Source organism: Chenopodium quinoa, unplaced genomic scaffold, assembly GCF_001683475.1.
Source record: "Chenopodium quinoa cultivar QQ74 unplaced genomic scaffold, ASM168347v1, whole genome shotgun sequence".
NCBI lineage: Eukaryota > Viridiplantae > Streptophyta > Magnoliopsida > Caryophyllales > Amaranthaceae > Chenopodium > Chenopodium quinoa.
In genome coordinates this window covers 2,603,617-2,618,418 of record NW_018744693.1, presented here as the reverse complement: position 1 = coordinate 2,618,418, position 14,802 = coordinate 2,603,617, and the positions used below count along the sequence as shown (strand labels likewise).

Genomic DNA, 14,802 nt, shown 5'->3' with positions numbered 1-14,802 from the left:
AGTTTTGAATTTTCATGTATGATATAATGCAATTCTTTGAAAACGATAGCTAAGTATTTTTTTTTTTAATTATACCGAAATGTTACCGTAGTTTCTTAATTATATCAAATCAAAGATTATCCTTCTCCGTTTCTAAATAATCGCAACACTTAAATTTGTGTGTAGTTTTAAGTGGACAAATCGATAAACTACATGAAACTGAAAGTCTAACATGAAAGTGAAAGTCTAACATGGAAGTGAGATTATTTACTGGAGAGAAAAACAACTCAGTATGATAATTAGTACTAGTATTAGTAGTACATGTGGGGTTTATTAGAAAAGGGAAAAAACAATAGAATAGTATATGTTTGATGTCAAACTGGGAAGTGCTGCAATTATTTTAGAAAGTCTACTAAAGTCATAAATGTCTATAATTTTAAGGTTTAGAGGAATAGGTGATATTGCCTCCATTTCAAAGTGTTAGGCCTAGCTTAGCCTCATTTGTTAGGTAGCTTATTATAAGGGTCTATTCTCTTCAACTTATTTTCAGTTCAGTTTTTATCTTAATTTCTTACTCTCATAAAATATTCAGTTCAATGTAGTTCAGCTCAAATAAGTTTAGTTCAGTTCAGCTCAGTTAATCAGAACAGGCCCTAAAAGTAATAAGTTAATGCCCGAATTTGTTGAGTTAAATTCAAAAGTTTGGTGTGATGTTTATTATTCTCTCCATTTCTATTTAGTTGACACGTTTTATTTAGGCACGTATATTAGGATAGGAGAGAGAGTGAGAGAGAATGAAAATGCAAGGTAAAAAATTTACCCCGAAAGGAAACGTGTCAACTAAAAAAAACTTCCTAAAAAGAAATACGTGTCAAATAAAAAGAAATGGAGGTAGTATTACTTAGTGTTTCTACTCGATCTCTTCATATTGTGGATTACTTTGCTTGATTAAGGACATGTTCTCTTTAGCTTAATTTCAGTTCAGTTCCTAATTTCCTTCTCTCGTAAACAATTCAGTTCAATAAATCAAAGCAGGTCTTAAGATTTAACTTGAGTTGAGCACAACCGAGCATTGAGTTTATTTCAAGTAGCTCATGAACAAAGTACACTATTCGTCACTCATGACCGTACAAGAGTTTGCCAAACATAATACCCCATCCGAAACCCAAAAGCTATCAACACAAAAGCCTTGAAATTGACCGAAATTTCATCCAATACGTAAGAAAAGAATGAGCTCACAAAACTTTGTCTTAATAAGCAAATACCATTTCTTTAGAATTGACTATAAGTTAAAGTAGTTAACCCAAAGTCTCGATTTATAAATCACACCCCACTATATATAACCCCACCATTAGCCTAGTTAAGCAATGATCCAATTTTATAATTGCAAAATCCACTTTAATAATACTCTTCCAAGGTCCCATTAAACACAAAACATAAACTTTGAAATCAAAAAATAAAAAAAGAGAAGAAAGACAGAATTGAAGTCAATTTGTCGGAATAAACTGGTCAACCAATTGAACTAAACAAAGCATTTTTTCTGTACAAAAGATATTGATGTATGAAACCAAATTACACCTCTAAAAAACCTAATCTTACCCCCTATTTCAAGCAATTTGACCAACTATTCTTAATTTCTTCAAACACACCCTTTTTTTTTCCCCAATTTTTTTTTTTTTTTTTTCAAAATTCCTCCTTTCAACAACATACTTACCCTTTTGAATTGGTCCACTGGCCCCCACACTAACATGTTTTCCTTTGCCAACTACTTACTACTAACCAAATCTTCCCCTAGATCTAAATAGTACTTACTAATTCTAATTAATACTAATTTAATTTCCACCTTTATGTACAAAGTAGGGACTAATTTGCCCAAACCAGAAGCAAGGTATATGCCAAAGGTAATGGGTATGCACTGAACTTCATTCTTCATTCTTCACTTTTCCCATACAATAAATTTATGTGCCTTTGAGTTGGCTTTAAGAATGTGATCTGATGAGCCCCAGGTTGTATAGATTCTTCCTTACTAAGCTCCCCAGTGATAGTAACATCGCCCCGCCTACGCCTGCTCCTGCCTCGTCCCTCTCTGGACTTTGATGATAGATTAGAGGCAACTCCTTCACCTTCAAGTTACTCAACCCAATTTTTTCCCTGACTGCGTCGACTGTTTTTGAATCCGGAGTGTATCCTTCTGCATCTGTTACGTAGAAGATGTTTTGAGCCATATCCTCTGTTGTGGAGATCTCTGCTCTAGCAACATTTAGACCATTCTCTCGGAATGTTCGTGTTACATCTGCTAGTAGACTTGGACGATCCTCTGCATAGAATTCTAGTCTCACACCCTGTAATAACAGAACATATATAACATCAGTAACTGTCATTTCATAAAATTAGATGAAGATATTTGTACGAGTTGCCTAACAATTAGGTGACAAACACCATGTGAAATGAATGTTACGCCCTAAAAGTGATAGCTAATATCCTAATATCATGTAATTAGACTAAAATGGCTAAACAAGATAAGTAGATAGAGTTCGATTAGGTAAAGAAAAACACGAATATATACACATAGATGGATGTAGGGAAATGAATCAGGATTATACCTGAGATGATCTCCTTCGAATGGAGGCTTGTAAACACTGAACAACGCGTTGCCTTTCAGCATCAGAGCTGATTGGAGTACCATCTGTATGCCTAATGTAAAATTCCTGAAACAGAAACAAACAGAGCAATATTAGCCAAGTGACTCAGATGAAAATCATCCTTTTACAATCAAACAAAACACGGAAGGTGCTCGAATATATACCAGATAAGCTCGGCTCCCTTGAGTATTGATTGTGCCATGAAAAACAACATATTCCATATCTGTCAATGTACAAACAACATCAAACAAGATCTTAGGCCGATCTTTGCATTGAATATTCACAACCGAGTACCCTCTCTCGTTCCAATTTTGGACACTAACATCCGGGAAATCATGTTTCATAGAGCTGGTAGACGGGGTTCTCTCATAATCGCGATCATCAAACATCATTTGATGAAGTCTTCGCTCAGTATGAGTAACAGCCATCGAAACAGTAGTCTTAGCACTCCTAATATCATTATCCCCTTTAAGAACAGGCCTTAACCTCGCCTCAATTCTCCTAATCCTGTGTGAATCCTCGATTTGGCACCCGGAATCACAGTCTTTTACATAGATAAGGGAAGCAATTCTTCCATTGTGAGTCCATACTTTAGCATCCGTTACAGTACAATTCAAATCCGCCAATACAGCAAACACCTCTGATAACAGACCTATTCTATCTGTGCCTGTTAATTCTAGAGCCGTAACGCCTTTGTATTCGCAGGATCGCGTAAAATGAATGCTACCAAGTGACTGTCAATCAACACAACCAAAATAGGAAACATATCAGCTATCACCCCTCTATCCCGAATCAATAATCATGTTCTTAGTGTAATTTAAACTAGTAACGCGACAACTAAATCAATACAAACAACAAAAACCGAAAAATTAGTTAATTACCTGTTCCATGTAGCTAATAACGCTTTCATCTTTCAATTTGTTTCCGTTAAGATCAGTTACATGGAAAACTGCAGAACACAAAATTAAAAACAGGGTTAAGTTTTTTATTACAAAAATTAATGAAAATGGGTATCTTAAAATCCTCAAAAAAATAAATTTAATTACTCACCATCCATGAACCATCTGCCATCGGAAGAAATATAAGCTTTCTTAATGGAAAGATTAAGATCTGTGATCACTTGAACAGCTTCTAATAGAATCCCATGTTTTCTAGCACTATCAACCTACCAAAAATTAAATTAAATCAAATTAATTATCATCAAAAAATTAAAATAAATATATATTATCAAAAAATTAACTAAATAAAAACCCAGAAAATATTTTAACTACAGCAGGTTAATTGTAATTACCTTAACAAGGGTGGAATTAGGACAAACAGCATTGTCAATTGCAACTCTGTAGAAAAAAAAAATCACATTAAGGGTTAGATTATCAGAAAATTAAAAAATTAACAATTAATTTTATTTATTTTTTAATAACAGCTTTGAAATTCAAAATTTTTTGAAGGTGTGAACGGGAAAAGTCGGTGGCCGGTCGCTTTTTTTTTTTTTTTTTTCTGGGAGAATTTTAAAAGATGGCGAGCTTCTGGAAAATAACCGAAAATCTTAAAGAAGAAGCAACCAAAAAAGTCTAAAATTTAATATAACAATAAAAATGATCATCAAACAAAACATTTTGAAAATAAATTGATAAATTTCCCAGAATTAATATCTAAAAAAAATAGAAATAGATTGATAAATTCCTGAAAATATAAAAACAAAATGATGATAAGAAGAAGAACAAACCTGGGAGTATCTAAGCGCAAAAGAAGCTTCTCGAATTCATTCAAACAAGCAGGCCACTCCATAACCAAAAAATAATGATAATCTCTCTCCTTAAAACGACGTAACGACGTCGTTGATAGAATGAAACCCAGAAAAATAGGAGGATAGTTAGTAGAGATAGAGTGTCCGAGGTTGGAGGTAGACGAAGGAGAAGAATAATAAGTTTTGTGAAATTTTCTCTCTCTACTGTGAGGAATGAGGAAGGAGGAGCGGAAACCACGGTTTCTCAATTGTTATAAAGAGTTGCTATTTATATTCACAATTTTCTTACTTTCTCTCTCCTCTTATTATGGTAACTTATTTTTTATTTTATGATTTTATGGTCTCTCTTCTACTTTTAAAAGACATAAAATTTTTAGGGTCGGGTTTTTTACTTAGCCGTGGGCCACGACTGTGCCTCTACGCAAATTGTATGGGGTCCGCGAAGATCACCTCCTGTGCTTAACTAACTTGAGGTTATTACTAATCCGTCTACATAAACAATGATTATACATTTAAGCGTATTTAGTTAGGTAATGTAAGTATAATCCTGATTCGTAGGATCATATACTGTTAGTCATTTACACGTGATACACACTGTTATTTTATCTACCGATGAAAACTTTCACTTTTCAAGTGATAATTATAACTGTAATTTTAACGGTTGATATTATGTTAGGTGTGGGGAGACAGTAACCCATTTACCAAACATTTTTATATTGTCGTCTTTTAAGCCGTTAACACTATCTAAAAATTAAATACAATTAATACTTTCGGTTGTACTAGTAAGGAACTAAATATGATCTGATATGGAGTATAACTTTTGATAATTGTATAATCCAAACAATCATAGAGGTAGATAGGTTAGGGCTCTTTTCTTCTCAGCTTACTTTTGTTAATCTTATGTATTATATTTACTAGTTACTCTGTATAAATTATTACTATTAAAAATTGAGCCGAATATTAGCTTTAAAATTTACCATGTTAGAATCTTTGCCTTAACCTCTCCCCAAAAGAGATTACAGGCCCGCAGCAACCCAACCAATGAGAGGAGTTTTATGTTGGATGTTGGTAGAAATATTTTTTACAGGTTGGTTGGAATTTCCAGCTAGGATGACACGTGGCTTATTTACGTAATTGGTACTTTGCTTAAATTCCACTCTAAGAGACATTCTCATGCAAATCAACCCCCCACCCCCAAAATTAAATAAAAAATAAATAAATAAATGATTATTTAATTTAATTTAATTTAATTATCTAAAAATGTAATGTTTTTGAACCGTTGCCAATATATATGCAAAATCTCCAATCCAATTTGCTTTCCCTTTTATAATCATGAGATTTTTTTATTGCACCAAAATATGCAATCATCATGAGATTTTCTATTATATGCCTCAATAATATCAGATAGCTGCTTAATATATTTATAATAGAAGAATTACAATATTAAAGAAAAGATTTTTGTCATATCTAGAGGATAATAAAATCAAATACAATAAATTTCCTTTTTAAGGTTTAATTTATGTTTCCAATCTTCATCATTTTAATTTTTTTTTTTCTTTCCATAATTTAATGACAAAATTGCTATGAAATGATTACTGTATACTTGTATCTTAGCATATGTGCATAGACATCTATAAGATTACCACGCACTCATATATTTTATAAATCCATGTATCTATTATATTAAGAGATTCTTATCAATATACAAAATGTACATACATGCATACATATCTACAAGATCACAAATATCCTTTTATAATAAAATCAAATGTATGTGTAAGGAATCGCTCACATTCTTATGCAAATGTATCAATCAATAATCTACCATGATCCTATTTTAAAAGGAATCAAAGGATTTGTGCGATTTTTACCTCGATTATATATGTTCTTTACCTTTATTATTGGTTTCATTCGTATTAATGATTTAGTAAGTTGTGATGAGATGCATGCTTATTGCTACGAACCTAATTAATAATTTGGATAATTTTATAACTTTATGAGTTAAATATAATTGCCATTGTATGATTGTATCATTATGAATTTAAATAACATTTATTTCTGACGTATGTACGTTACATTATGGATGGAATTCGATGGTGTTAAGATTTGATGAAAAAGTAGAAAAAATGCATGTCGAAATCAGAGTGTAATTGAAGATACTCCATGCATCGAAAGGCGAATCTCACGTACAAATTTGATTAGTGTGATGTGGCTCTTGGCTCTTGCATTGTTGGAGGAACAATCATTTATGTTTCCATACCAGAAGTGAAAATTGGGTAACTTGATGCTTTTATCAATTTGCACTGTAATATGTGATATAATTACAGTACAAGAAAGCATCATTAACAACATTATCCAACATTTTCGAATTCGATTCACATTGAATTTTATCTAATACGAAATACTTCTTTTTTAAAAAAAATATACATAGAAGTAGTAATATACGAGTATATTTTTATGTCCAAGCGGTTGGAATTAATTTTAATATATTTTTATTATTACATGAATTATTATGAGGTCCATTTCTAATTTTCTATTAAACTAGCTGTTTTTGGTTTTATCCATATAAGTTATATATTTCAATTAAATGTATATGATTTTATTTTTAATTTATTGCAAACTCAGTAATAAAAGGTAAAACTCATATTCTATATCCACTAGGGGTGGCAAACGGATCAGGTCGGGTCGGGTTCGTGTTCGGGTCACCTAATTTCGGGTCAGGTGACCCCCAACCCGAACCTGATCCATTTAAGTTTTCGGGTTGAAAATCCCAACCCGAACCTGATATTTTCAGGTTCGGGTCAACCCGAAAATAACCTGATTCGACTTGTTTTTTTTTTCTGTTCGAATTTTTTTAACATATTATACACAACATTCCTTGAATTCTTCTGGATCTATCAATCATAAAACCCAGAAAAATATTCAAACAAAAAACCCAGAAAACAATACAAACAAATCGGCAAAAAAAAACAAAAAAAACAAGAAAAAAATATGTAAAAAATCAGAATAACTAGATCGATGAAGAATAGGCGATTATCAGGAACAAAATGTATATACTTACATTATAATTTCATCAAAAAAAATTATAATCAGAAATTTGAGAAAAATAAAACTAGATCTACAATCTAACCTAAATTTAAACTAGATCTAAAGTATAAAAAAACCCCAACAATAGACGGTGACAGTGATGGTGGTCGGTCGGGCTTGCTGTGACAGTGACGGTGGCTAGCTTACTCACGTGACATTGTTGACTTGCTCGCGTGAAGAGAGAGAAATAGGAGCTTTTAAGGATTATTCGAATATAAAGAACAAAATTCACAAAAATCAGAGAAGAGAAGTTTAAATTCGGATTTTCTGGATGAATTGAAGCATTCTAGAGGAAGATTGAGAAGGAGAAGAGAACGAATGAGAAGAGATAAGGAGAAGAGAATGGATGAAGAGGGATATAGAAGGAGGAGAATGAGTGAAGAAAGATAAGGAGAAGAAGGAAAGAGAAAATGTAGGTGACGGCTTGTGAGAGTGAAAATGAGTTAGGGTTTATGCTTAAAGATTTGGGCTTGGGTTGGTAGTAGTCTTCTTTTTTTTTTCTTTTTTTTTTTTTTTTTTTTAAATTTTCGGGTTAAGTGGGTCATTTTCGGGTTGAAATTTTCAACCTTAACCTAACCCATTTAATTTCGGGTCAGGTTCGTGTCAACCCATTTAAGTTTTCGGGTCAAAAATCTCAACCCAAACCCGCTATTTTCAGGTCGGGTTCGGGTCGGGTTTTCGGGTCGGATCAGTTTTTGCCACCCCTAATATCCACTCCAATACATAATATATATATATATATATATATATATATATATATATATATATATATATATATATATATATATATATATATATATATATATATATATATATATATATATATATATATATATATATATATATATATTATTGCTCTAGTTTGACATGACTTTGATTGTTATAATAAGGCTTACATAGTGCAATGCATAAATTCAAATTAGAAATTATCAACAAAAAAAATACACTAAATGATGGATCGTTGTACCAAATCCAACTAACTATAAGTTGTAGATGGGAAGGAAAATAAAGTTACGAGTATTATGTAGTATATTTAGAATTAAAATGAAATCATCCAATTCAATATATCAGCATCTTCCATTTTAATCGAGCTAAAATAGTATAAATAATAAAATAATAAATCACTTGCTTAATGATATAAGTATGTAATGTTACTTTCTCATAATAGGCATATTATCTATGCTCAAGATCATCACTATGTAACAACGAATTGAGCTAATGTGTACCTAATCCTCTATAATTAGCATATCCTTTCACACCTATATTACATGTACTTGATCAATGCACGGTACACGTACTAATACTACATTTGATCGTTGTAACAAGCCAAAATGACCTAACCACATACTATTATAGTTATATAGGATATATATAGTTGTCATTTCTTAATAAGACAATAACATGAGATTAAAAATAGAAACCAACCTTAGCTTTTTGATGACTAATGTTTAGAGCATGTACAACGGTGAGTCAGTACCCTCCTCAGAACTATCTCTCACTTTTTTTGAGTTAGCTTACCATTGAAATATCTGACTCATTACTTACTCACAGTATGAGGTAGCAACGTCTGAAGCGGCACTGAGTATGAGCGTGAGTTGCTGACTTTCTAAACCAAAGAATCTGATTTTTTTTAGGTCCAATTATCACATGACACTTGTCATGAATATTGCAAGTTGTGTTTGATGTTTGCTATTTGTGTTTGATGTTTGCTGTAGAATGCAACGGCTATATTAATTTTTAACAGTTAGTATTGCTATAATGCTCCAACGGTAGTTTCTCACTTCATTTAAACATATTTCCAAAAAATAATTTCACCAACGGTATAATTATAATTTTATCTATAAATAGAGCCTAATATTGATATAGTTTCTCACCCTTAAAATTTCACTCTTCTTTTTTTCATTATAAAAATAATTTGTGATTATGGATCTTAATAATCCTAATTACGGAAGTGGTTCCTCTCAAAATAATCCAAATAATCAATCTTCCAATTCTCCAAATTTTCAAAGTAATTTTCATTTTGATCCAAATAACCCTTATAATCCAAACACAAATGTTTTAAAAAATCCGGTTTACATTAAATTGTGAACGGCGGATGGCGGCAACAAATAGAAAAGAACTTTGTTACCAATTTCATTCATACGTCACACATTTCATTTCTTCTCTCTTCTTCTTTTTTCTCTCTCTTCCTCATAATTTACTTTCTCTCTCTTCCTCAATTTTCTCACTCTTCCATTTTGACTTGATTTTCTTCAATATTTTGTGATTTGATCTGTTTTGCTTCAATTTTTAGTGCTTTGATCTGATTTTCTACCTTCTTTTTCACTTGCGAACTTGTTTCTCGCTAATTTCAGGTTTGTTACTTAATTTTTTGTGCATTTTTATTAGTTTTTAGTGGATTTGATTCGATTTTTAGGTTTTTTAAATTTTATTCTTCTACTCTTTTGTAGTGCTTATTTACTACTAATTTCTGCAATGGTGAAGAAGAAGAGTAAAAATTTGGAGTTATAGTTAGATGATGTTGATCTCAGTGTAGGTTGGGTCACTTTTGTGAGAATTTAGGTTATTTTTGAAAGAACAAAAAACTAATGAGATTTATGGAAATTTTATGTGAAGATATTGGTCACTTTTGTGAAAAAAAAAGTTACTTTTGTGAAAATATGAGTCACTTTTGTGAAAAAAAAGGGGTTACGTTTGTGAAAAAAAGGGGTGACTTTTGTGAAAAAAAAAAAGGGTCACTTTTGTAAAATAAAAGTCACTTTTCTAAAAATATGAGTTACTTACTTACTTTTGTTAAAAAAGGGTCACTTTTATAACAAAAAAGGGTCACTTTTGTGAAAAAAAAAAGTTACTTTTGTGAAAATATGAGTCACTTTTGTGAAAAAAAGGGGTTACGTTTGTGAAAAAAAGGGGTCACTTTTGTGAAAAAAGGGTCACTTTTGTAAACAAAAAAGGTCACTTTTCTAAAAATATGAATTACTTTTGTTAAAAAAATGGTCACTTTTATAACAAAAAAGGGTCACTTTTTGTAAAAAAAGGGTCACTTTAATGAAAATATTAATGTTCACATGCGCAAAATGTCGATGTACAATAAAATTATTGTAAACCAGGGACATGCAAAAGTTTTTGTAATCCAAATGCTCAAAGGATGTTATTTTATAACATTCCTAACCAACCAACGCATCCAAACCAACAATCTGTACAACAATTCACAAATCAATTTCCAAACCAAAATTACACCCAACAATTCTCAAACCAATTTTTAAACCAAAATTTGCAACAAATTCCCCAAAATTATCCTTCTGGTTTTATGTTCCCAATGTCGCAAGTAAATGGTGTGAACCAAATAATTCAAAACAGTCCAGCAACTCCCGAGGGAGAAAGAAGCAGTAACTTAACCCCACCCGATGATCCTAGGGTTCAACAACAAGCCAATGATGATGTTGATGGTGTTGGTGATGATGATGTTGTTTAAGGTCCCCACGGGAGCAACACTAATGTAAGGGCAGAAAAATGGGGTGCAAAAGAAGATGATGCCCTCGTTTCGGCTTGGGTAGAGTGTGCAGTTGAAGATCCAGAGACGGCAACTGATCAAAGTTTGGCGGTAATGTGGAGGAACATAAAATCCCTTTATGATCAAGCTAGAGAAGAAAATCCATCCACCATGCGCCCTAGAGCTTTAAGATCTATTAAAAGTCGGTGGGCAAGAATAAATAAAGATGTGAGTATATGGGTTGGTTGCTATAGTGAAGCAAAAAAAAGATATATGAGTGGTACCAACACTCATGATGAAATGACCGAAGCTCATGAAATATATAGAGGAACATGTAATGGTTCACGCTTTGGTTTAATTGGTTGTTGGGAGACGTTGAGAGAGTTAGACAGATGGAAGCCAATAGACCTGGATTTACCTTCTAGTGATGGTGGCAATTCGAAAAGATCAGAGCCAGATACTCCAACTGATGAAGGTCCAAAAACTCATACTCGTCGCCATCGTCCTGACGGGGTGAAAGCATCTAAAAGAAAAGGTAAATCTGTTTTCAATTCTGGAATTCAAATTGGGGGTAGTTCTGAAATTAAAAATTTAGAGTCGTTTACTCAAGCCCTATCAGAGATGAATGTAATGAAAGGTCAACACAAAGATGTTGATGAAAGGCGAATTGATGTAGCAGAACGTATGCTAGAGTATCAGAAGGAGCGAGATGCCATCAAAGCTCGGAAGAAACAAGAAGAAAAAAGGTTCAAGCTATTTAGTGTCCTTCTTGTAAAACCAATTCTATCTGAAGAAGAAAAAGAAATATATCTAAAATTAAAGCAAGAATTTGCACATCTTCTAGGCTAGTTTAAATATCAATTAAGGTAGTCAAACTACATGTGTATTATTCTAGTTTTAATTGATGTAATGTATGTTACTTATGTTGCTTTAACAATTTCCTTTGTAATATTTTGTTGTTTTTTCTTAATGCATTGAAGTAAATGTTTTAATAAATATAATTGCTCTTTGTTTATAACCCAATAAATTATATCTTGTAAATAATAATAATATAAAATTAGCTCAATAATGAGAAATGTTGTAAAATATGACCGACATGCAATGCTACATTGAAATGTCACATGTTGACAAGAAATCTGTAAGCAATAATATCATAGAATCTCATATTTTACTGTTTTGTGTACCCATACATTGAATTGTCATACAAAAGAAATCTACAAACCTTATCAGAAATGTAATCTTTTTGAGTTGTTTATCCATTCAACGAATTACCAATGTAGAAAATCTGTAAACCTTATCGAAAATCATATCTCATATATCTACAAACCTTATCAGAAATAGTCATTTTTTTTTTAATTATTTTAGAAGTTATAAATAAGGGGATACACTTCATATTTCAATACATAAATATAAGTATTATTTCTACAAAAAAAAAAAAAAAAAAAAAAAAACAAAAAACAAAATTCTCTCTTCCTCTTTACAAAAAAATATTACAAAATGAACTCTGATTCAAATTCTTCTAGTTCAGGGTTATTTGATTACATGGTGAACGACTATGTAGAGTGGCATGAATCAATTACCCAAAGGCAAAAAGAAGATGAATTGATCGAGGAAGCGATCAATATAACTGTTGTTCCCTTTGTAACATCAACTTATCAGGTCCCATTCACTCTTGAACCTACGTACCAAAGGTGGTATGTACCAAGAGATCGAGAATATGCTGATATTCAGTTATATAATGATTACTTTAGTCCCCAACCATTGTACCCTGCTAATATGTTTCGTCGACGGTTTCTCATGCGTAAGAATGTGCTCACACGCATTGTTAATCAACTAAGCGAAAGTGATGTTTACTTTCAACAAAGGCCGGATGCCACCGGAAGACTAGGTGCATCCCCCCTTCAAAAATGCACTGCAGCAATTCGAATGTTAGCATACGGTACATCTGCCGATGCAGTTGACGAGTATCTTAAAATCGCATCAAGTACTGCAAGAGAAGGTCTGGCTCACTTTGTTGAAGGGGTTGTAGCTCAATTTGGACCAGCGTACTTGAGGAGGGCAAATATTATGGATACTGAACGGCTCCTCCGTGAAAGTTATGCTCGTGGATTTCCTGGTATGATGGGCAGCATTGATTGCATGCATTGGGAGTGGAAAAATTGTCCGCGTGCATGGAAAGGGATGTATCAAGGTAGAAGTAAAACAACAACGGTGATCTTGGAGGCTGTTGCTTCGCAAGACTTGTGGATATGGCACGCTTTTTTTGGAACCCCGGGTTCTTGTAATGATATAAATGTCCTCCAACGGTCACCGGTGTTCTCTGATATATGTGAGGGAAAAGCTCCAGATGTTACCTTCAATGTCAACGGAAATACATACAATATGGGTTACTATCTTACAGACGGTATCTATCCGAAATGGGCAACATTTATCCCAGCAATCAAACATCCACAAACTGGTAAGCACAAATTATTTACCAAGAAGCGAGAGAGTTATCGAAAGGACGTTGAACGTGCCTTTGGAGTGTTACAAGCTCGATTTGCAATAATACGTCAACCAAGTCTAGCATGGTCGACCGAAATTTTATGGAAAATTGTAATGGCTTGTATTATCATGCACAATATGATTGTTGAAGATGAGCGAGATGGATATTTGCATTATGATGCAACTGAATTTATCAATGACCAACCCCAAAATGTAGCTGAATCATCAACTAGTAAAAACAACCAACCATTTACTGTGAGAAGTGGACGATTGGATAGGCTCAATCTAAATGGTTATATGGAAAATAGAAATAATGTTCGTGATAGGGAGACCCATATTGCACTAAAGAATGACTTGGTTGAACATATATGGGGACGTTTCGGCAACGAATGAAGAGATGACAAAAGTCGCTGTTAATGAATATTGTATTTTAAATTTTAATGGGTGTCTTTGCTAAATAAACTATGTTATTTATATATTGTATTATTTTTGTACTTTTTTATTTCAAAAATTAGAAAAAAAAATTGTTTCAATTTACATACATAAGTGATTATTAATATTGTACTATTTATAATGACTATTAATATTGCACTAAAGAATGTCTAACTTTTTTTAATTAATTATGTAAGTTCAAAAATTACAAATAAATAATAGAGATTAATACATGTTTTAAAAAATATAAAATAAAACAAGAGTGAGAAAGAGAAAATGATGGGGTAGTTAGGAGAGAGAATGATGAGTAACCTCACCATTGTAGATAAATTAATAAGGTGACTCACACTAGTAGCTTATGATAGTGGAAGGTGAGGTGGAAGATGATTTGGAAAAAAAATAAATAAAAAAGATAGTTGAAAGTGAGGTGGATAATGGTGAGTAACCTCACCAATGCTCATGCTCTTACCCAAAGTGGAATAAGTGAACTGTAAAGCACACATTAGACATTCTTCCACATTCTAAGAAGTTATTTAGGTACTTTAATTGTAATTACATCCATAGTTAACGAATTTAATTACATCAATTATTCTAAAAAACTATATTATATGGATTTGTGGACCCTCATTATATACCCGCCATCTTTTCCTTAATTGGTGGCTTCAATTTTAGACGGTGTAGATGGGGGCCACGTATTGAAATACTCGTATGATCAGAGTCATCAGACGGTCCAAAATTACTGCTGTAGAATTAGAACCCTCCACGTGGGGCCCACGTAAGATGACTTTGATCCCAATCAGAAAACACGTTTCTGGTTCTACGTTGTGTTGTGTCTGTTTGTAATGACCTAATTTTGTGTCCACGTGGCAGCATCATAACGGTGCATTTGTGATGTGCTGTAGAGCTGCGTTGCACCAGATCATAATCTCCGACCTTAT

At 32.6% G+C, this 14,802-nt stretch overlaps 3 protein-coding genes across 3 annotated transcripts; 2 read left to right on the top strand and 1 right to left on the bottom strand.

The window, feature by feature from the left end:
- Positions 1 to 1,457: 1,457 nt before the first annotated feature.
- Positions 1,458 to 4,676, bottom strand: LOC110702579 (ACT domain-containing protein ACR8-like). The gene is made up of 7 exons (XM_021880305.1): positions 4,348 to 4,676; positions 3,913 to 3,958; positions 3,672 to 3,786; positions 3,503 to 3,570; positions 2,786 to 3,355; positions 2,583 to 2,687; positions 1,458 to 2,321 (listed from the first exon to the last, which is right to left on the bottom strand). The coding sequence occupies exons 1-7, from the start codon at positions 4,407 to 4,409 to the stop codon at positions 1,959 to 1,961; spliced, it is 1,329 nt and encodes a 442-aa protein (XP_021735997.1). The 5' UTR covers positions 4,410 to 4,676; the 3' UTR covers positions 1,458 to 1,958.
- A 6,098-nt stretch (positions 4,677 to 10,774) lies between these two features.
- On the top strand, positions 10,775 to 11,797 carry LOC110702310 (glutathione S-transferase T3-like). The gene is made up of 2 exons (XM_021880013.1): positions 10,775 to 10,844; positions 10,932 to 11,797. The coding sequence occupies exons 1-2, from the start codon at positions 10,775 to 10,777 to the stop codon at positions 11,795 to 11,797; spliced, it is 936 nt and encodes a 311-aa protein (XP_021735705.1).
- A 648-nt stretch (positions 11,798 to 12,445) lies between these two features.
- Positions 12,446 to 13,825, top strand: LOC110702309 (putative nuclease HARBI1). The gene has a single exon (XM_021880011.1). It carries the CDS (start codon positions 12,446 to 12,448, stop codon positions 13,823 to 13,825), a length of 1,380 nt encoding a protein of 459 aa, XP_021735703.1.
- The last annotated feature ends 977 nt before the right edge of the window (positions 13,826 to 14,802 follow it).

Coding starts and splice junctions, on each gene's coding strand:
- LOC110702579 (XM_021880305.1), bottom strand. CDS start 4,409: ATGGAGTGGCCTGCTTGTTTGAATGAATTCGAGAAGCTTCTTTTGCGC. Junction 3,959..4,347: donor TTGCGCTTAGATACTCCCAG/GTTTGTTCTTCT, acceptor TTTTTTCTACAG/AGTTGCAATTGACAATGCTG. Junction 2,688..2,785: donor AAGGGAGCCGAGCTTATCTG/GTATATATTCGA, acceptor TTTCTGTTTCAG/GAATTTTACATTAGGCATAC.
- LOC110702310 (XM_021880013.1), top strand. CDS start 10,775: ATGTCGCAAGTAAATGGTGTGAACCAAATAATTCAAAACAGTCCAGCA. Junction 10,845..10,931: donor TCCCGAGGGAGAAAGAAGCA/GTAACTTAACCC, acceptor ATGTTGTTTAAG/GTCCCCACGGGAGCAACACT.
- LOC110702309 (XM_021880011.1), top strand. CDS start 12,446: ATGAACTCTGATTCAAATTCTTCTAGTTCAGGGTTATTTGATTACATG.